The sequence below is a fragment of the Oculina patagonica genome, chromosome 13 (assembly GCF_052425735.1).
Source record: "Oculina patagonica isolate OP01 chromosome 13, crgOcupat, whole genome shotgun sequence".
Taxonomy (NCBI): Eukaryota; Metazoa; Cnidaria; class Anthozoa; order Scleractinia; family Oculinidae; genus Oculina; species Oculina patagonica.
Genome location: NC_135770.1, coordinates 24,341,796 through 24,364,413, shown reverse-complemented (window position 1 = coordinate 24,364,413; position 22,618 = coordinate 24,341,796). Strand labels below are relative to the sequence as shown.

Genomic DNA, 22,618 nt, shown 5'->3' with positions numbered 1-22,618 from the left:
TAGTGTTATTAATTCTTGGTTTTTCACGTGACGCCATCAAAATTCTAAAACCCATAATCGCCTGAACGTTTTTAATATGGAAAATTCTTGTAAAAAATATACTGTTGCTTAGAGCATTATTGACTGAGCGTGTTTCTGGATCTGATTCCAAATCGATTCTGAATCACATTTGAATCACGATTTATTTGATTTTGTTCAAAAGTAGGACGGCCAGCCCTACCCTCCCCCCTTACTCGCCGGACAGCCCTCATGAAGCTATTTGATGACGTCACCGCTAGCGCAGCTGTCAAGGCGCGGAGGTACAAAATGGTTTCTTACTCAAAATATCTGTTGATCGGTCTACCTGTCGTGGCTTTGGCGGGATTTGCTGCGCTGTGGTGGCAAAGGAATATGAGAAGACGGTCTTACAAGGAGGTTGGGCGAGTTTCTGGGCTGTTCTTTTACCCCGTCAAGTCGTGCAAAGGAATTCGTGTGCACGATGCGAAATGCTTGAAAGAGGGAATGGAGTACGACAGGTGAGCAGGCTTCAGCTGTCTGACTCGTAAATGTTTATTATTTTCAGCTCCGTAGGGTGTTTGTATAATTATTAAGCTTTCGCTGGCGATCGAGGTATTCGGATTTGAAGCAAATCGATTTAAGACTAGAAACTAAATGCATGCTTCGAAAAACATTAATTGTTTGTTGAAATGTACGACTAATTTGCACAAAATCTAGACAATAATATCCCAGTGGGGACACCAAAAAAGGTGATTGGTTAAGGTTTTCGATATAAAACTGTACAGAAGCAAGTAACAATTAAGTCTCTCAAAATAGCACAAACGTTGTTTGTTGGGCGGTTTTTTGACACGCTAATAAACTCGATCTCATAAAGGCACAAAAGGTCAAGTGTTATTCAAACTAAGCTAAAATGAACATTACATTTTACGCTTGATCGAGATCTTCAGCTGACAGTGTCTCATTTATTAAAGAGCTTCCGAATTCTACAAGCATGAGATACTATTAAACTTAAAGTGTATTTTTTTGTTATAAGCAAAAGCCTGGGAACAATACACTATGACAGAGTCTATGTTGCATGAAATAAACTGGATAACTAAAATGTATAGCCCCATACTCAATACATTATGTATGCAATTTCTGAGTATGGGTTTATCTTGCTAGAAATATTGTTCTTCGTAATAGATTTATCCTAGCTTGTCAGGGTATATCAGCTTGTTAAGGTTTACTCATTTCGAGATTTTTGTGTGAAACCAGACCGTTAAACATTTTTTTTTATTATTTTCATCAGTCAGTATAAAAATAATGCAATGTGCATTATATGCAATATATTTACTCCAGTGTCACACAATCATGGATAGGGACAGAATGTTGAGAGCCCTGGAGAAAAGGGGAAGGAGACAGGATAAGAGAAGGCAGGAAGCACGACTCCCAAGGGTTGCAGGAACCAGGCAATCTCGTCCCCAGAGGCCGCAATCCTTCTGGTCTGCTTCAGGGACCGGGACGTCTGGGCTATTCTAAAAAAAAACGTCACAAAGGTGTCTGAATCAGATTGGCTGTTGAAAACTTGTTTGTTCCACCACAATCGCCGGCATACACGCACAATCAAACCAGAAACCAGATTGCCTGGTTCCGATTTTGGATTCAGCCAGAGCCGTTGAGTTTCCCGACCACTGGTCAAGGGGAATGCAGGCTCTGGGAACAAGATTGGGAACCAGGGGGAAATTGAAAAAATTTTTTGCAGCATTTTGTTATAATTTTTTGCAAAAGAAATGAGACAAAGAGAGGGAACCGTAACGTGAAGAGGCAGGAAGCAGGAAAAAAATGTCTGGAAAGCAAGAATAAGAGGATTCAACTGGAAGCAAGAGGCTCAGATCCCCCTGTCCCCCTGCCCCCACAATCACCCTTTCAAGTTCATGTTTCACAATAATTATTCTTTTTGGCTCAATTATCTTAATTAAAACCAGCAACAGTGAAAGGCTGTGTTCATTTCCTTGGTTTAATTTGAGTCCCTTTCCCTTTGCCCCATGGGCTTATTTTCAGATGGGATGGGGGCTTGCTTGAGGGGAGGGACTCTTATTTTGAGGAGAGCCAACATGTATCTACCTGGCAGCCGTTTCTAGAGTTGTCGTGCAACCCTCCTTGAGGAGCATTGCGTGACAACACTAAAAACGGCTGGGAGGGAGACTAACATGTACCAAATTTATAATTGTGTCATTATGTCATCATGTTTCTTTCTTAAAAGGCACTGGGTTGTTCTGGATGGGAAGGGTAACTTTGCCAGTCAGCGTAAAGATCCAAAGCTAGCTTTGGTTGTTCCGCACTTTGAGGATGGTAAATATCTTTGCCTAAATGCCCCTGGAATGGAGATGTTAAAACTGGACATACAGCTACAAGCAGATAAAAAGGAGTATAAAATGATAAAGTGAGTTCACTAAATAATATGTGTCATAAAAATGCAGCCAGAGATGGCTCATTGGGTCACTTTATTTTGTACCTTGTATGTATGACATTACATTGGAAATCAGCTCATGAATACATCTATACCAACGCTTCCGGATTATCCGGGAGTCTCCTGGATACAGACGAAATCTCTCGGTCTTCCATACAGGTCACGAAATCTCCCAGATACAAAGGAAAAAATATGTGTTTGAAATCACACTAATTTTGGCTGGTTCTCGGAGAGAATTTTAACATTGAAGCATTTTTGCTGATGACTCGGTGGAGCTCTATTTTTTACGCCATTTTGGGGGTTGAGAAGTGGTATCTTGACGCAAAAAAAATTTTCTCCTGGATTTCAATTTTTTTAGGTATCTCAGCTCATATTGTCTGGATACTTCCACATCATTGGTCTGTTAACAAAAAGCATTTGTCATGCTTTGTTCTCTAGTGATGTTTGGATTGGTCAGATATTTTTTTCTTCTAGTTCACAAAGTTAAATATTATTATAAATGAGTAATTATATATGTTCAAAACATTCACTCACAGACATTTGTGGCAGGGATCATTTAATAAGTGTTGTCAAACCAAATGCCTTTTCATGGTTTTATTTTGAACAGGATCTTTGGAATGGAAGGAGAAGGTCAGTATGTCGGAGACGAAGCCGCGGAGTGGTTCTCGTATTATCTGAAAAAACCTGGTTATAAAATGTACCAGCTCTCAAAGCATCGCCTTATTCAGGAGGATGATGACTGGGGAGATATTGGCAGGCCAGGTGACAAGGTAATAAGGGAATGGTCATTATTTAGATGGTTGGGAGGGCAGGGGCAAATAGGGGGTCAATGATTGTTATAATGCCGGGAGAAGGGTGAGGGCACAAATTTATGCATGCATATTTATTTAGGGAGTGTTAAGGGAGTGAGTCGGTAAGATGGTTAAGGGTCAGCAAAAATTGTGCTTCATAAAAGGGCGGGTCAGGAGAATTTGAACATAGCCTCCCTCTATTTGCATCAACCCTTTCCTGCCTCTAAATAATGACGGTTCCCTAACACAGGCTATCCAAAACTCAACTACTCTGACTTCTAAAATTAATATACATGAAAAAATTTCTCAAATCTGATTGGCTTAGAGCAATGCAGAAATGAGGAAATATAGTGCAGAAAAAAGGAAATTTGGTGCAAAAAAGGGAAACAAACAGAGCATTCTGATTGGTTAATAAACAAAGGCACCCACAGAGGGCCAATCAAACGCTTCCATGCGATCTGAATGGCGCAAAGTTTGGATCTGCTTCGAGATGCGAGTGAAAAAAAAAGGCCGGCGTTTTGAGCACAGTAGAGGACCAGAAGACAGCTCTAAATACCATAGCACTGAAAAGCATTGGTTTTTGGTTCTCGTTTTGGAATAACTGGTTTCTTAAGAAGGAAATTGCCGACGAAATCAAAACTACAACCCGACTAAGCTTCACGTTTTGCTTGAGCGAATTTATTTACGCCGAATTAAAAAACAAACACATTGGCGAAGATTATAAACAGATAGCCTCAAAGTAATGACTACATCGCTTAAAAGATGTCACTATACTTAGAGAACTGTTCGGAACAGATAATTGTTCCGTCCAAGGAAGTGTTGAAAAGAAAAGTGAAGCAGCTTCACTTGGCTGGAGGTCGAGTTGAAAGCGCTCAAGCAAACCTTAACAACCAAAAGCAGAAGAAAATCTTTGGAAGAGGTAAAACCCAGAATCTTGTATTGAGATAATTTGTTGAACTGTTTAGCCAGATTTTTTGGCTAAAAAACTTTTAAAACATTGAGAAACCCGACATGTACGTTGTTTGAGTTTTGACCTTGTTTTGAATGAATGCATGATTATCTTTGCCGAGTTTGAATAAATATTTTTTATGGAGATTTGCGCTTGTTATTTTCTCGCAATTTTTTCATGAATATTATTAATAAGTAATCACATGATTTTTCTTGTGCAATTTGTGATAAATAAGCACTCATAAATTTTTCAAAGACTACAAATTGCACTCACCCTATGGGCTCATGCAATTTTGTTAGTCTTTGAAAAATTTACTCATGCTTATTTATCCCAAATTGCACTTGAAATCATGTGATTACCTGTACAAATTTCTTAATATTAAGTCAACAAAATAATATTTAATGTAAAAAAATATTATTAAAAGTAATCCAGCCCTTGCTATGTCTGTTGAAGTTCTTTCCTGTTATACTATAAAAGCTCTATGTAAAGTTGCCTTGTTTTCTTGTTAAAAATCGCCATGATTTTCCATCGAGGGAAAGGGAGTCTTAATAGAGACAGGGAACTTATTGAAAATAAGCAGCCAGGCGTTCAATCTGGAACATTGAAGTTGTTCAAGGAAAGGTTGAGTGTTAGTTTTACAACTTGTCATTCCAATTTTTTGTAACTCCGCTAGGTGTCATTTGGAGATTTCGCTCCATACATGATTCTTGCTGAGGATTCCCTAGCAGAAGTAAACAAAGAACTTCCATCACCAGTTACTATGGAAAGATTCCGTCCAAATGTTGTGGTCAGTGGCATGAAGGCATTTGAAGAGGTCAGTTTAAATGCTCTCTATGCAAGTTTGTAATCTAAAGCTGCGTTCACATTAGGCCGAAACATGATTAGTCTCATCACGAATGAAACATGTTTCGTTGTGAAAAGTGTTCACATCAGGCAGTGCATTGCGCGAATCATGATTGAAACATGATTAGTCTGATAGTAAGGTAGTTTCAATCACGATCAGACTAAACAAGTTAAAAATGGGGGACAAGCGTTGAGGTGGCGAGTGCCCAAAAGCTTCAAATTTAGACCTTCTATGTGATCAAATGTTTATTTTAAATATATGGGCTAATAAAGCGATACAATTGAAGACCGGCGGGAAACAACGGCCACAGGACTTTCTGGCTAAATCAAACATTATCAAAACAGCTCCAAATTGCGCATGCAGGTTTGTTTACGTGTGCTTAACACTGCCCTTTGTTTCATTTGGCTGGTCTTTCGCCCGTTTTTGAAAAATTACACATGCAAAAAGACAAGGTTTTTGCCGGCGCGGCGTCTTTTTGACTTTTCTTTTACAAACGATAAACAAAGGAAACCTTTTGTTCCGCAAAACAATGAAACCAGCTAAAGTTTTGGGATTACAGGCCTAGCCCTAACCCCTAAGCTTAACCCCAGCGAAAAAAGCTTAACCCTAAACCCCAAGGGTTAGGGTTAGGGTCTGACGCTAGGGTTTCATTTCAAATTTAGGGTTAAAAAGCTAAACCCAAGTTTAAGGGTTAGGGTTAGGGTTAGCGTTAGCGTTTCAAGCGGCTAGCTTTTACTGCAGTCTGCTTGCGGTTAGCTGCTTTTTGTTGTTTCGGGCAAGACTATTGTAATCTGTTACCGTTAGCTGTAATTTGACTGGTGAAAGTGAAATAAAGACTGATTGTTGATTGAACACGTTTGCTCGTGTTGTCACATTATATTATACTAGTTTTGCTTTCAGTTAAGTGCCGCCGGCTTGCTCTCACTTCTATCTCCACTCCTTACATCATCACACATCTACAAAATCCTGCGAAAACAAGATAAACTAAGGCACGAATCGATTGATTGATTTATTGATTGATGAATATTTAATGAGGCACAGAAAATAATTTTGCGAGGGAAGGTCCCCTGCCAAACCTATAAAGAAGTCTAAAACCAGGTCACTTCTCAGCAACTTTGTCGCGGCAGCACCCAAGCGGACCCTGCAAAACTCGCGTGACGAAGTTCCCGGCAAAAAACCTCTTGTTTTAGGCTTTCTATGCGGCCAGGCTCAAAACTACCTTGGTTTGTGCAACGTTTTTTCCGAAGCGCTAAACAGCGCTGTTGTACAAAACAAACTGCCTCGTCCCCAGTTGCTCGCGATCGTTGGGAGAAATGTTAGTTAATCATTGAGGAAAGCGAGGGCGAAGGGATACATCACCCACCGCTCGCGCTTCGCGCTCGCTCCCAATCTCCCTACTCGCGCTTCGCGCTCGCTCAAAATCCCTGCCTCTCTCCAAAACCCGCGCGGCCTTGGAAAAGCCTGTGGAGGAGGCAGCAAAACAAAGGCAGAAACATCACTCAGTTCTTCGAGCGATGCTGTAAACTTACGGGTATTCAGACTTAATGATGTCCTTCAACCACCTGGCAGCCGCACTTGAGCTTAAACTATAAACTTCTTCGTTTTACTTTCAAATGCGCCATTTAGCTCAATTCAAACTCTTCTGCCTCTAACATGTGACCTTTCGTCACAATGCAGTATCCAGTCCTACTCTACTCAAATCAACAAGAAACATGAAAATGGTTTCTCGCCTTCCGTAGACGCTTAGAAAACCCTGCAGGGAAAGATGTACATCACGCGATGCGTTGGAAAACTCAGACCGCTGCTAGCTGACTGGGAGAACGTAAGCTTGCAAAATGCCTTTTTTTGCATGTGTAATTTTTCAAAAACGAGCGAAAGACCAGCCAAATGAAACAAAGGGCAGTGTTAAGCACACGTAAACAAACCTGCATGCGCAATTTGGAGCTGTTTTGATAATGTTTGATTTAGCCAGAAAGTCCTGTGGCCGTTGTTTCCCGCCGGTCTTCAATTATGAATTATCGGTGATGGATAGAAAGCAGAATATTTGGCAGAATATCGCCACGAAAGTATACGACGGCAGCTACATATATATTTATTTTAAATATATGGGCTAATAAAGCGATACAATTATGAATTATCGGTGATGGATAGAAAGCAGAATATTTGGCAGAATATCGCCACAAAAGTATACGACGGCAGCTACAAGCGCGTATAGTCCATGAGCCAGGACCTCAAAAATCTATTTCCGTAGCACCCCCAACCGAACAAAGTTTCATTGGTACCAAATCAAAGCTCAGGGCCTAGTGTTTTATATTCAACTTGTTTCCAGCTGTAAAAATGGAGCTTAACGAAGGAAATGAGGTGTTTGTAACAGGGGGTGGGTGGGGATAAATTTGAAACATTAGATCGGTGTTATATAACAATGCTGATATCTATAACATCGTTACACCAATATTCATTAAATTTGGATGAGTTAAACAATCGATCATACTCTATAATATGAGATGCTATTTAATGAATTAGCGAACGCCATAGAGGCCGTTGCTAAGGCCTATTTAATGAAACAACGACACTTCAAATCCTGAGTTTCAGAATGAAAGTTAAATGGCTGCGTTTTTAATGAAAGCTGTATTAGCGCAATAAAGGTTTAAAATAGGAAGCAATGTACAAACTAAACTACTCTCCGGGTGAAGAATTTCGGAATTAACAAGTATTTTCTTGCATTTTGAGGTATTTAATACCTTAGCAACCATTTGTTTACATGCAAACCTTTGTGTACAGTATGAACACTGTCAAGCACACTGCACGATTATATCCAGCAAGTACAGCGGTTATGAAATAAATGGAGTGAAATATATTGTGCTAGAATGAAATGTGGTCGTTTTTGTACCAGTTATGTCATTATGGCAAAGATTGCTAGGCAAGGTTATTGAAAACGTTGTTCTTTATTACCATTCGCAATGGTGAGTATACTGTACTTCACGAATAGTTGGTATATCAACTTCACAAACCCATCTCAGTTTTGTGTTCATATATGTTCCTAAACTCATTGAAATTCCACGAAACATGAAGAAATCAGGAAACTGTTAAAAATATGGAGAAACCGCTAACACATTCCTATTCAAACAATTATTTAACGACAGCTTCTATTTACAGAAATGATGGTAAATACAAAATGCTATTGATAATGCCTCCAATGACTCTAATCATTCTTTTCGACTCAAAATGTAATAATAATGATAATGATAACAGTAATAGCAATAATAATAATAATAATAATAATAATAATAATAATCAAAACTATAACAAAATTCTCGATCGGTGATTGGTTATCAGCAGCCCGATTTGAGCACTAATAGGACAGTGTACGCGTCATGCTTGTAATTGGACAGTGTAATAGGACAGTTTACGCGTCATGCCTGTGTAATTGGATAGTACGCGTCATTTTGCGCGCGCTGTTGTTGTGCATTTTGTTGAGTAAACTGTTATGTTTCGCAGTTTATATAAAAACGTTAAACCATTTGACTAAAGGTTGGTTTGTTTCTCAAATTTTGTCATAGTTTTGATTAATTGGTAACAGGACTTCCTGTCGTCCAATTCTGTCTGTAATCATACTCGTGATTAAACAAATGGGACTCCCGCTTCGCGGTCGTCGGATTTTGTTAATCACTCGTATGATTACAGACCGAATTGGACTCTACTCAGTCCTATTACCATTATTAATAATAACAATAAAAATGATAACAATAATTATAATTAAAACACATTTAAACAAGATTACTGCATCAATTTTAAGAAAAAACTACTATTAATACAGGTCCTGAAAAGAAAAATATCTAACAATATGTATAAAGAATCACAGTATTTAAAAAAAACATAAAAAAGAAAATTTCAAACTTTCCAATGGAGCAATGGAGTCGCAAATTCTAAAAAAATGTGTTTTTCTACACATATTAATTCTAGGTATTAACTAATTAAAAGTCAGTATCTTCGGGTTCGCTCTTATCCCCGTCTACGTCCTCCTTGCTTGACCAGTTGGTGCAACTACTGTCCTCGCAAAGACATGCATCTCTGCAAAGCATACCACTTCTCGTCCAGGATCAGCGCCGACTCTGGCACTGTACCTTGCAGCCACAACAAACCAGCTCCATCACCGCCTCAGGTGCTAGAGCTTGGTCTGTCTTATCAATATTCAGTTCCTGGTCCTTTTATATATCATCCGTTACCAACTGAATTATGGGCTGTCGGGGGTTTGCCTCCAAAGCATTTCTCCAAATATACTGTAAGCCTGTAAGGTTGCTGTATATGTTTCTTGAGGGCAGACATTCAGTGGCGGGAGGTGGTGCGACTGTAATTCTTCATTTTGCAGAATAAGTGGTATCTAACTTGATTAACATCTTTCCCTGCCTTTCAACACAAAAAGCACACAAGTTCTTCAACATCTGCTGCATGTTCGTCCCTCACATGTACATTATTGTGGCCAAGGGGAAGAACTAGTTCTCGTAGTTTGTTATTTCCTTAACTAGCTTAAAAGCTTTCATTTTCCGTTTGCCGGAGAAGGCACCAACCGAATCACAGCCAGTCAGTGCATGAAGGCCTGGAAGCACTTTACATACTATTTCCGCTGCAAACAATGGAAATATCCACGATTCAAGAATGATTCTGAGTACTACTTACGATGGCAATTCTTGCTGGGCTGTTTGTTTGATGATGGCTTGCCAGCACTTTCACGTCTGCATCAGAAGAGTAAATGCCCAATTGTCGATGACCATTGTGAATGCATCCAGTACGTGCAAAAACATCCCAGTTCTTCCTGCTCGGTATAAAGCTCTGGGGCTGCCGTTGACAACACACGACCATCGCTTCCCGTAAGTCTTGTACCCAAGGAGCAATCTGTGACGTACACAACACGTACTTCTAGCTTGTGAGAATACGAATGTCTTGCTCATTCACAAGCAAGGAAATGAAGCAGGCAAGTCTTCCCAGTGCTCAGAAATGTCTTCCGGTCATTGTCGTGAGCAATTCAACGTTGCTGTGAGCTACTAATCTCCACAGTCTGTCCATCCCGACTGCGCTTGCTTCTTTCAGCATTTTTGATTGAAATTACAGGGTACTGATGCCCGGCTAATAGCACTATATGCACTGAAATTCATCAATGATAACAAAGGTAGAAAGTAGTGAAGAGGGCCACACAGGAACATTTTTATCCAGCAGCTTAGGCAAAACGGCTTTGTTGGTCTTTGCCAGCAGTGATCCATTAAGTGCTGCTAAAGACCAAGGTAGTGCGCCTAGTTGGTGTGCAAACAAGTCTCTGGAGTCTGACCAATAACAAGAAGTCTGGCAATGAGATTTCTGTCTGCCTTGAGAATTACATCCTTGCCTCCTGTCTCCGCGGCTTTGGATTTCACTGCATTTGTAAACGTTTACAGCTTCAGTTTGGTGAGGGTGTCGAGGGTGGCATTTGTCAGGATTTGTTACCAAGATACTAGATTAACAGACGCACTTTTGCACGGGCTCATTGGTCACTTCCTCGTGTGCTGCTGGTTAAGAGGAGAGTTTCACTTTTTTCTATCAGCTCTTGTCGCGTGGTCTTTATTTGTGCATGACCAATAGCACCTCTTGTGATATCCTCCCTTAGGACCTTCGCTCTAACATCCTTCCATTACTCTAAACACTCCATCTTTCCTGATTTGCCCAGGTTTAAAATGACTTCTATATGTCTTATTGTTAAAGATACACAGATTGCCATTAACATTTCCAACGTGGCAAAGGCATTTACCTCACTGAGTTTGGTTTACTACCATTGACTGATCGAGCACGTTTTCCTTGAGGAATATTTAGTTCAGTCATTATTGTGTACAACAGCAGAGCCACTGTGCAGCAGGCAATATGGTTCAAGACGCTACATTGTACATACAAAATATTCAAAGCTTATAAACAACAGAAAAGGCACTCGAAACCCTCAAAATGAAACACACAGTCAAGAAAATGATACTCGAACATTGTGCAAATGGCATGCACTATTGATGCTGCATAAAAATTGTGTTATCTTATTCAAATATAATCAGCAATATAATCTCATTAGATAATTCCTCGCGAAGCGAGGCCGAAGGCCGAGCGTAGCGGGGTGTATAATTTTGTCCCTCAAAGGGCTCAGGCGGGATGAAATCTCATGTGGAGTTTACGGTCATATTTGTGAGCTTGGTGTGTGGCGGAAATGAAGTCACACGGCCGCGCGCTGGTGGCCTAATGGTACGGCGTCGAACTTGAAATCAGATCTTCGGGACTGAGGGCGGGGGTTCGAATCCGGCTAGCGTGTTTTTTTTTTCTTCTTTTTTTTGCGGGTTCGAATCCTGAGCCTTTCATTTTTATCGTTTTTCTTTTCGGATTAAAATAACACTGATTTCCACATAATACTCCCTCAACGCCTATTCAGGCTATAAACTGGTGTTGAAAACTGTTCATTGTTGTATGAAAATTTGCCATTTCGTTCTGAACCCATTGTTGCTGATGTAAAGGCTGATCGGGATTTCTCCATCCATTGGAAAGATAATCATCTCTATTTAGTTCCTGTTGCTGTTGCTGTTGTTGTCTACGCGTGGCAATATTTTCTCGAGCAGACTGTAATCGAATATTTCTCTCCTCCTCCGATTTGTATTCTTTCTGCTGTATTTTGTCCGTTACTAGGCAACAATAACCCAGAGCTTCGCGAGGCCTTGCGAGTCACGTATTACTAGTTACATAATAATAGTATTGATAATTAGTATACGTACCAACCACAGAAACCACAGATACAGAATAATGTAAAAAACATTGGGAACTTTTGCAATCGTAATTCTCTGTTTATAATATACAATATAACATTTTACTATACTCGACAGTCACCCATGAAAAATGAGTTTTGAAGATCATGCTCTCGTTTTACTTTTTTAATCGTGCGATTGGTTACAAAATCAGCGAATTGGCTGATTTTGGTGATGTTCTCAGAAAACCCAAGGAACAGTCACATGACAACCAAGTTACTGGCATCGTATATAGAGTGGAATGCAAATCGTGTCCTTTTGTATACATTGGTGAAAGTCAAATATCCTGGAACTCTCGAGGGGCAGAGCACTACCCTGGCACTCGAGGCAATAATGAGTCTAAAAAGAATAAAATAAACTTTCAAGAGGAGGCTCCCCTCACATGACGTCGTTTTCAGAGAGGTCGTCAAATAAAACTAATTACAAGGTTAAAAATCAAGTTAAAACTCAAGTCTGCCATAAAACAGCACTCGGAGACCACTGGACATGACATGCATCCAAACTTTGTAGAAATACTGGAACAAGGCGTTTGCAGCCGAAACAAAAGCTTATTTTTAAAATCTTTACATTCCACTGTAAACACCGAAGCTGTTAATGAACGCCAGCCTTTCCCTAAAGCGTATTTGCCACTAATTGTATCCCTTAGGGACCGTCAGAAGTTTTAAACTTTTAAATTTATTCTTTTAGTAATTTCATTCTGAGGAAGGCAACAGAAACGTTGCCGAAAATTTAATTTTAACATTTTAAAGGTAAGATACAACCTTTTTTTAATTTTTATTATGACCACTGATCACCCAAACAGCAATAATTTTTGAAATACTGCTATATTTCAGCTCATCGTACTACTTTTAAGTCCCAGCTGTTCAAAAGTCTACATGTAAACAAATGGTTGCTAAGGTACTAAATGTCTCAAAATGCAAGGAAATATTTGCTGAGGGATTTTTAACTCGGGGAGAAGTTAAGTTTGTACATTTCTTCCAATTATAGCTTTCATTGCGCTATAACAACTTTTATTAAAAGCGTGACAAATTTAACTTCCATTCTGAAACTCAAGATTTGAAGTGTCATCGTTTTATTATATAGGCCTTATCAACCGTCTCTATGGTCACAGTTAATTAATTACAAAGCATCTTATGTTAAAGAGTATGATCGATTGTTTATTCCTTCCAAGTTTAGTAAAGTTTGGTGTAATGAGGTGGGAGATATGGGCCTTGTTATAATATACCGACCTGAATGTTCTAAAGTTATCCCCACCCACACCCTGATAAAAACCTCTCGTTTTTCCCTTTAAGCTCCATTTTCGCGGCTGGAAACAAGTTGAATATAAAACACTAGGCCCTTAGCTTTAATTTGGTACCAAGGAAACTTTGTTCGGTTGGGGGTGCTACGAAATTGCTTTTCCAGCCACTTTTTACGAATTGGCTCATGGACTAGTAGCATTGCAGTGCAAAAACAAACTTCACAAAATGAAAATCTTCTTTTACCGACTGATAGCGCAAATTCTGACAATGCTGTCTTCTTGCTAAACGATTGAAAGCCCTGCTTCATCGAAGGGCTTGAAAATATACAGAAAGACAAAGATTTAATGGAAACGTTATTGTAATTTAGAGCTATATTTTTACGGTTAAAGTGTAAAGATTTATGCAAGAACCGTGAAACCGCATAAATTACACACCAGGCATGAAATTGTTTGAAACTGACACCTAATGTGAACAATGCAATAACTAGCATATTTAGGTGAAACATGTTTTGCTGAAACATGTTTATTCTAAACCTGTTTCGGGTTAAATGTGAACGCAGCTTAAGTCAGTCAGTCAGTCAGTCAATCAATCAATCAATCTTTTTGCTCCAAATATAGGATTCTTCTTTTATCTTTTTTCATTTGGCAAACTTTTGTACTCCTCTCCTAGTTGTCATCTTTGCCATCTTTGCTACATGCATCATCGATATCATCATCATCATCATCAATAATGACCTTTGCTTGTATTTTTCTTTCTTAGAGACTCACAGAACATGTGCCAACTCATAAAACGAAGGCACCATAAAAGAAAATCCTTTAATGAGGCATAACTATCAGATGGTCATTTATTTATTGCTAGATAAGTGCTTGATGTTTTGAACTTGTTTTGTTTTTGTTTTATTTTTTCAACAGGACAAATGGGAAACTGGCAGGAGAATTAAAATAGGAGATGTTGTATTTCGATTTCTAAACAGATGTGGAAGGTATTACCCTAGATATGTTGTATTCATGAATTTATCTTGTCGATAAGAGTCACCCCAAATCCATCCAGTCAGCAGGTTATTTCTCTAAACTGTGATGAACTGAATTTAATTCATTAATTGATACTGGTAATTGCTATTAAAGCCAGAAAACTGATGTTTGGTAAATTGTTCTTATATTCAAAGGTGCAGCCTGCCAACTGTCAATCCTAAAACAGGAGAAAAGAAAGGATTGGAGCCATTGGTTACTTTACGAAGGTAATTTACCATGCATGTTTTCTTTTATTTATAAGGAAGGGTAGTTGTGTAATTTGCAGTTCCAGGAAAGATCCATACCAACCCTTTTGTTGAACTGGACGATGCAACTTCCACTCCCGGTGTGCCAGTCCTTTTAATAGAAGACCAATGAGGCAGTATTGCGGTATCCTTCTCGCTCCTCCCCTAGACGAGCGAAAATAGATTGAACCATGGAAAGAACTTAAAAAAATTAGTCTTAGACACCAAGTAAGTCATGACGCTGCTACCTTCAAAAACACAAAAAATATACCGATTATGCTAGCAATGCTACTTTTTTAAAAAAGTGCAAAAATTATGCTCGTTTTTCCAAATAATGCCAAACATTATGCCAAATATCGATAAGGGCACAATCGATAAGGGCCTAATGGAGGCCTCTCTCTCTCTTAACCCCAGGCCCCTGACTTAAGCTTGCGATCCTGTGGGTGTTAAGAAACACTCATCTCATAACAGACTTAGAACCACCGACGTAAGTTTATTCCATTATTTGCATAATTATGATAATTATGTCTTTAATTTATTTCAGAATAAGACTCCCTGAGGACAGAGATCCAAGATACGGCGATTCACCACTCTTTGGGATCTATGCAGCTCCTGACGGGGATGGGGTGGGGGTGATACGGCAAGGAGATAGTGTGACGGTTTGGTCTTGAGAAGTGTGATTTTTTTTTTTAAAAGAATCACACATTCCATTGTTGATATGCAACAAGCATATTTGTATAAATCGCCAGTTAACAGAGCGGTTACAAAGTCACATATTATAAACCGTAAAATAACAGCTTACTCAAGGTAGAAAAATACCGAAAGGGCAATGTTACATATTTCAAATGTTTCTGCAGAAAATGCATATACGGTAATACCCCGACTCAAACAGATATAAGGGACTCTACAATAATGGGTGAAGATATTAGTTTCGGCATAAGCCAATTCCTCTCTCCATAGCTTATAGTTAGATTATTATTATTAAGTAAGCATTATATGTTGTAATTTGTTATAGCTGATGATTTGACCGTGTTTTTAAATGAAGATTATCCATCCCCCAACCCTAAAGGGTAGGTGATGCAATGAGCCCGTATTTTGTCGCGAAAGAATTGTTGCGACTTTTTTCTACCATTTTTTTTCGTGATTGCTTTTCCTGTGTAGGGGTGGCCAGAAATGCGATTTTCATGTTCATCGTTCCACGCCCTGGTGAAAGTTCGTTTCTTTTAGAGTAGCTTCCATTCTGTAAGCAAAAATTTGTTCAAGTAGCTTTTCTTTTGCATTTCTGGTAAGTAGTTTAAGTAAATATTTACCAAGCTGTTTTACGTTAGGGCAGCTTCTGTAAATATTTAGTTTTTGTGTGATAGAAGTACATTTGAAGTCGGAAAGACAATCTCTGAGAACATAAAAGATTTTTAACAAGTCTCATCTGAAACAACGTCACTGATTATTGCTGCTTTGAGCAGACAATGCTTCAAGTTTACTGAATCTGATTCTAAATGAATGAAGTGAAATGCCGTGAAACTTAAGGTACGTTTTGAAAGAGACAAAAAAACTAACTTAATATAAAAAGTAAGCAACTAACAAATAAACTACAACTATAAACGAATAAAATAAAAATAATAAAAAGCTGCCTTTTGATGATGTCGTGTGTAAATTGTAACAAAAACTGTGGCAACGTAGTTTAGTTTGCAAATCATTTAGGGATGGCGCTTGTCGCAAATCCGATGGCAACCTGTTCCACAACTCGGCTCCACTGTACACAAACTTTTCTTCAAATAATCAGTGCGGGGTTGTGGAAGCGTTAGCTCGTCCTTAATCGATAGGGCGTCACGTCGCCATGCAATACAATACTAAATGATCAATGACAAATGGAAAAATAAATTTCCTTGTACAATACTAGTCTGTTGGTAATCTGGAGTCATCCCATGTAAGGTTTTGTACATCACATTTTGCGCCGCATATGTAACATACTGGTGAAAAGTCTCTTGTTATAATGATTTCAACTTCAGCCATCCTCCTTTACCGAATTATAATCATTGTAAGACTGGCACGCCTGGATTATTAATTACTACCTGCGGTTAGTCCATTATTACATTATTACTGATGTAAAAAAAAAAAAAAAATTATAATTAAGTGTGAGTGTGATCTCTTCGCGAGCGTCATATTTGTTGTTTGTATCAATTCTCTGATCACGCCACTCCCCCTATCCTTGACCTGTTCGACCCTGCTTTCGTTCTGAGAGAGGTTTGCGTTGTGTGCGTCGACATCTTCACAAGATGGCTGCATACTCGAAATATCTGTTAATTGGTTTACCTGTCGCTGTCTTGGCGGGTCTTGCTGCACTGTGGCTGCGAGAACAGAAGAGAAGACGATCTTTTAAGGAGGTTGGGCGTGTTTCTGGGCTGTTCATTTACCCCGTCAAGTCGTGCAAAGGAATTCGTGTGCACGATGTGAAATGCTTCCGAGAAGGAATGGAATATGATAGGTGAGATTGTAAGAGTTTTGCGCGCGGGAAGGCTGTTATTCCAGGGTTTCTGATCTGACAGGAAGCCATACAGTTCGCTCTACTTTTCCTGCATACAAGAGCTTCCCGAGTAATTAGTATATTTCCGGATTCATCACAGTTTGGCTATTCCGATTCACATTAAAGACATTTTCACTACATTGATATTTCTATGTGATTGTTTACACCGCCACTAAAGATCAATATGTAGACTGTAGACTTGGATAAAATACAGACCTAAGAAACATTCACTTGATTAAAATGTTAACACAAATCAATACAAGACAGTGAGAATCAGTTACAATGCATCAAACCGAATCGTTTGAGTTCAATATGAAATAAAACTTATTTTAAGGTAAGTTGTGTGGTTTCCCATAAACTACAAAAACTCTGTTATAATACTTGCAGATGTATAGCTCTGAGCTAAAACCGGAAAGAACATCGCGTGTTAATAGAGCAGCACAAATGATGTTCTTTTTTGGAAAGCATATCAACTCAAGATAATAATGGCACCACGCCAAACTCCAATAAGTAACGTGCATGACTATTGTGTTACATTGTATCACGCGCTGTGCTTCCTACTCCGCCGTTACAAACGTTTTTACCGTAATATCCAGAATATCCTCTTTTCCAACGTTTTTCTACGACAGGAGACGAAAGCAATTTCTGACAAAAAGGCGTCTGCTCATAGTCATCTGTAACGTTAGACGTAAAATAGATTTTAATAGGCTTGAATGGCAACACAGTATCACATAAGTGGGGCTTTAGAATTCTAATGAGAGAACATTTCGACATACAACATTTCTGCTAGTATTTAAGTCCTTGAGTGAAACAATATCGTCGTACATCTTATTGAACCTGCATGCGGCGGTTCATCTATAAAGGGCCAGCCATTTATCTTATGTCTGGGGGTTTAATTTTATTTTGGTATGCCATCGGAATTTTGGAATATTTTTAAACATCATACTGCAACTTTTTGACAAACGGCTTGATCCAATGCTAGAAATATCTAGGAATCGGTCACAAAATCTTGTACTCGGAAAGGACCCACCATTACACAAAAGAGAGAGTGGCCTCTTTATGTACCCCACTTCCACCAATTGTCTTATAGCCTGACGTAAATATACCAAACAGCTTTTGGGTAAACTTTCCGCAACTGTGCATACAAGCGTATTACCATATTTATATGTAATTTTCTTAAAAGGCGCTGGATTGTTCTGGATGGAAAAGGTACCTTTATTACACAACGGAAAGACCCTAAGCTAGCTCTGGTCGTTCCACACTTCGAAGATGGCAGATATCTTTGCCTTAATGCCCCTGGAATGGAGATGTTAAAACTGGACATACAATTACGAGTTGATCAAAGGGAATATAAAAGAATCAAGTGAGTTTACTAAACAATCAGTCTAACAAATGGAAACTGCAGGTTGCAATTCTGCAAGATAGAGGATTGTGTAATAGTAATAAAAACGATGAATACTGCGAAGGCAAAATAAGAACCTGCTGGAACATTGGACATATTTAAATGGTTTTCAACGAGCTTAATTCTAAATTCAACCTTCTTTGGTATTTGCGATAATCTGTTTTTCAACATTTGACACATTATTTTGCAAGTACAACTGATGTTGTACCTTCAGCGCCCAGACTTTTTTCATAACAGGTACATAATAATATGTGAAGGTACGTATTTTGCAAAACTTATGTATTTTGACGAGCAAAAGTTACCTTTATGCAAAAGTTACATATTTTGACGAGCTGTTTAAATTTTCTATATAAAAAACAAGCCATGGCACTTTCACCAGCTAATTGATCGATCCGTAAATTGATTCGCATTGCATTTTGCAGTGGCTGTTTTTATAGACCTTTAAAGACTCTTTAAAGATAAAACGGTTTGGAATAGGCTCGACTAGCAGCCGTTAATCGGAAAATAGTACCTAGTTAAATCCTCCTCCGGGGACGAAGATAAAAAGAACGGACTCAAAAGAGGGGCGGAAAATTGAGCCAAGGTCTGGATCCGCTCCACAGGAAGTTGAAAGACCTTGAAAAGCTCGTTATTACTAGTTTGTCATCTGGAAGAACTTTCAATTTTTGAGACCAGACCTTTTCTGCAAATTATGTCGTCCTGTTATAGTGAAAAATAAAAAAGCGGCCGTGCTGCCAGTAGGTCATCCATGCATGCTGTACAAAGCAGGGTCAAGACTGTTTATGGATGCCGTGTCTTCTTTTGAACAGGATCTTTGGAATGGAAGGAGAGGGTCAGTATGTTGGAGACGAAGCCGCAGAATGGTTCTCGAAATACATGAATAAGCCTGGTTTTAAAATGTAGCAGCTCTCTAGGCCTCGCGTCATACGGGAACATGATGAATGGAGCGATGTTGGTGAGGCAGGTGATAAGGTAATATAATACATACCATAAACACAACTTTGAATTTTTGGTGGAAATACGTCAATTTTCATACCCTTTTACGGATTTACTGGTGGCCTGTCTTGCGCGGTTATTCAGACGTCAGTCACAAGGTGAAGTCTCAGTAAGATGAAAAGCCCAATATAGTTGACATCGTTTGCATGCATGCCTCGTCCAAATTTAAACAGCTTCAAGTATGAGCCCTTGCCTGCGAGCAAGCTCTTTTAGCAGTCAAACAAAAGCGAGGGTCGTCGAGAGTCGACGAGAGTTGGTGAGAATTCAAACTCTCGCCAACTCTCGTCGACCCTTGGCTAGAAAGTCACTGATTCGTGTCATTTATTCTTGTTCATGTTTTTACTGTTGGTTCTTTTAATTTAACAGGTGTCATTTGGAGATTTCGCTCCTTACATGATCCTTGCTGAAGATTCTTTAGTGGCATTAAACAAAGAACTGCCGTCAGCAATGGAAATGGAAAGATTCCGTCCAAATATTGTTGTCTCTGGACTGAAGGCATTTGAGGAGGTCAGTTTCTCAACCGTTGTTTAGAGGACCTTTGTAACAATATTTTAAGTCTTTTTTTCGAAAACACAAATTTCTTTCAAATTAAGGTTTCTTAGGTGCAGGACTGACCAAAGATGTAATAACAAACCTAAAATAGACAAGGATGGCTACGAATGTGGTAGATTTTGATGGATTACGAACGACAAATTTGAACCTGAAAAATTGGCCATTTTTTTCAAGATTTACCGTCCACGACATAGCTTCATGCCAGGTGGAGTTAACGTTGCAAATAAAGGCCGACTTGAAAAAACAGTGGGGCGATTACCACCGAATGACGTTATCAGATCGTTCTCCGTCACAGTTTGTCACTGTTAACTTTGATGAGTGCCCGATATTTTGTCTTTTTCTTCTGTTTTTCTAAACAGGAAGGAAAATTAAAATGGGAGATGTTGTATTTCGATATCTGAACAGATGTGCAAGGTGACATATATACTAGTTATGCAACGCTTTCGAGTGGTATACTATGGAATATCCCACGAGTCACTTGTATTTTCTCGATATACACACGAGCCTTTAGGCGAGTGTGTATGCCAAGAAAATACAAGTGACAAGTGGGATATTCCATAGTATACCACGAGAAAGTGTTGTGTAACTATTTTATACCATGTCATAGAAAATACGCTTACTAAATTTCGTCGAGAATACAGTCGCAGCGCACTATGGGAAGGTTGGGTTGAATACCGTCGAATATACAACGGCTTTCCTGTATTCTGATTGGCTGTATTTTCTATGGCATGGTATAAATAATGATACGTTGCGTATTTAACAGTTTAGAGCGAACGCGTGCTAACATACTACAGTAAGCCAATACATGTAAGAGCTCACAGAAAAAAAAAAAAAAAAAAAAAACTTGCAACCGGTTCCAGAAAGCGCGGTTGTGATTTGGCATGTGATTGGCCGGTAAACAATATCTTTGTTCTTATTGGTTAGATCGAGTGTAGTGAACTAATCACAGCGCTTAGCAAACGAAAACCCATTAGGCCAACTGAAAGATTTCTTCAGACACCCAATGAACATTTTTCCATCATGTGAATAAAATCTATCTAAGCTGTTTTAAATGCAACCGTGTAATGGTAATACTATCTTCAAATTGCATGGGATGAAATAAATAAGAATCGTTAAATTTAGAAATCATTTTAAAAGTGAACTTTTTGTCGGCCAGTAATTAGAGAGTGTTCTCTTATTCAGGTGTAGCCTGCCAATTGTCAATCCTAAAACAGGAGAAAAGAAAGGAGACGAGCCTTTGGCTACTTTGCGAAGGTAATTGAATCTTCTTGACTGTGTTCTTCTTGTAATCAGTGTAATGGTCAGTGCGTTGCACGTCGCCTCGACAGCAGGGCCGTAACTGGCAAGAGGCAAGACGTGGCACTTGCTTCGTCTAGATTTTAACCCAAAATTAAAAACAAAATATGTTTGTTGGAAAATTAATCCCCAGTTGAACAAGATCGATTTTTCTTAAGAAATACCTCATGAAAAATTTCTCTGAAAGAGTTTAAGAGCTTCTATATTTCAAACATTTTCTGGAGGGCATGCTCCCTGAGCCCCCGAGCCCCCCGAGCCCCAACTTGCCTCGTCTATGGCAAAGGTCTGGTTAAGGCCCTGGGCAGGCCTGGGCTCAAGCTTCAAATTAAAGTTTGACCCAGGTATGACAACTGTCCTTATCAGTTGTGACTTATATTGCATAATTATGTTAATTATGTCTTGCTTCTTAATTTATTTCAGAATAAGGCTTCCGGAGGACAGGGATCCAAGATATGACAGATCTCCTCTCTTTGGCATCAATGCGGCTCCTGACGGGGATGGGGTGGGGGTGATACGGCAAGGAGATAGTGTGATGGTTTGGTCTTAAGGAGAAGAAATGTTTTTAAAAAAGAAATAACACGTTCCAGTGTTGATGAACGATTAACATGCTCACTAGTTAAAGGGGCTATATGTAACGATGTTTTGGTACGAAAACTTCAAGAAGGAAACTCAAATAATAGTATACTTCGGAAGAAAAACGCCAATAAAGGGATACAAGGGTGGCTCAGTTTTGCAAAGATTTAGACAGATTTGAAAATGTAGGCCCACATGTCTTAAGAGGCTACTATAGCGTAAGCCTTCAACTCGTGGGCACACAAATTTGTATGGACAGGCAATTTCGTAATGTCCTTAACACCACATGGTATATTGGATTTTTATCGACGGAATATTTCCTTGAAGTTTATCGCCATTGATATCCAGAATATATTAAAAGAATAATTTGTAGATTCTGAAGTCTAAGTAATCATGTGCTTATCTCCATCACCCACGCGAGACAAGAGACCTCTGAGCCGTTCCAAACGAAAAATTCCATACTGATGACGTAGCGCTGCAAATATCGGTGTATTGCCTGTGATTGCTGGATGCTTAGTTTTAAATTTTTGCGTGCAAGTACCAACCAATCAGAGAGACTACACGGATCGCTCTAAAGCTACGTCATCAGTGTGGAATTTAAAAATTTTCAGGTGGCATCCCAGATGCGGGGGAGAGGGGGGGAAGGAAGGAATTGAGCCCGCGAAGACAGGCACCTGATACTTTCAATTGATAATAAAAGTATTTTTGCCACTTTGGCCTTGACTTTTTCTTTTTTCTCTTTGTTCATCATTACGCAATGGTTGGTTTTATAATCAGCTCCAGAAATGGGCTTCTGAAAAATAAATCTATCCATACCAGGCTTCCATAAACCCAACCCAGCGTGCGTGAGTGCGGAGAAGAAAACAATATCCGGCCTTTCAAATTTGAATCCACTGAATTTTTTAAGTTATCGATAATCAATTCTCGCCATCAGTCAGTTCAGTTT

General features: G+C 39.1%; 1 protein-coding gene and 1 pseudogene across 2 annotated transcripts; both read left to right on the top strand.

Annotated features, from left to right (window-relative positions):
* The first annotated feature begins 214 nt into the window (after nucleotides 1-214).
* Nucleotides 215-16,480, top strand: LOC144636418 (mitochondrial amidoxime reducing component 2-like). The gene is made up of 7 exons (XM_078495628.1): nucleotides 215-515; nucleotides 2,240-2,419; nucleotides 3,054-3,216; nucleotides 4,860-5,000; nucleotides 13,986-14,056; nucleotides 14,240-14,311; nucleotides 14,874-16,480. The coding sequence occupies exons 1-7, from the start codon at nucleotides 250-252 to the stop codon at nucleotides 14,998-15,000; spliced, it is 1,020 nt and encodes a 339-aa protein (XP_078351754.1). The 5' UTR covers nucleotides 215-249; the 3' UTR covers nucleotides 15,001-16,480.
* A 63-nt stretch (nucleotides 16,481-16,543) lies between these two features.
* Nucleotides 16,544-21,746, top strand: LOC144636607 (mitochondrial amidoxime reducing component 2-like; annotated as a pseudogene). The gene is made up of 8 exons (XR_013567560.1): nucleotides 16,544-16,814; nucleotides 18,037-18,216; nucleotides 19,065-19,227; nucleotides 19,618-19,758; nucleotides 19,900-19,915; nucleotides 20,163-20,217; nucleotides 20,986-21,057; nucleotides 21,520-21,746. The product of XR_013567560.1 is annotated as a mitochondrial amidoxime reducing component 2-like (transcript).
* The last annotated feature ends 872 nt before the right edge of the window (nucleotides 21,747-22,618 follow it).

What these genes read in the sequence shown, in the direction of transcription:
- LOC144636418 (XM_078495628.1), top strand. Translation starts at nt 250, where the DNA reads ATGAAGCTATTTGATGACGTCACCGCTAGCGCAGCTGTCAAGGCGCGG. An exon ending in AAGGAGTATAAAATGATAAA is followed by an intron (nt 2,420 to 3,053) that starts GTGAGTTCACTA and finishes TATTTTGAACAG; the next exon opens with GATCTTTGGAATGGAAGGAG. An exon ending in CCATTGGTTACTTTACGAAG is followed by an intron (nt 14,312 to 14,873) that starts GTAATTTACCAT and finishes AATTTATTTCAG; the next exon opens with AATAAGACTCCCTGAGGACA.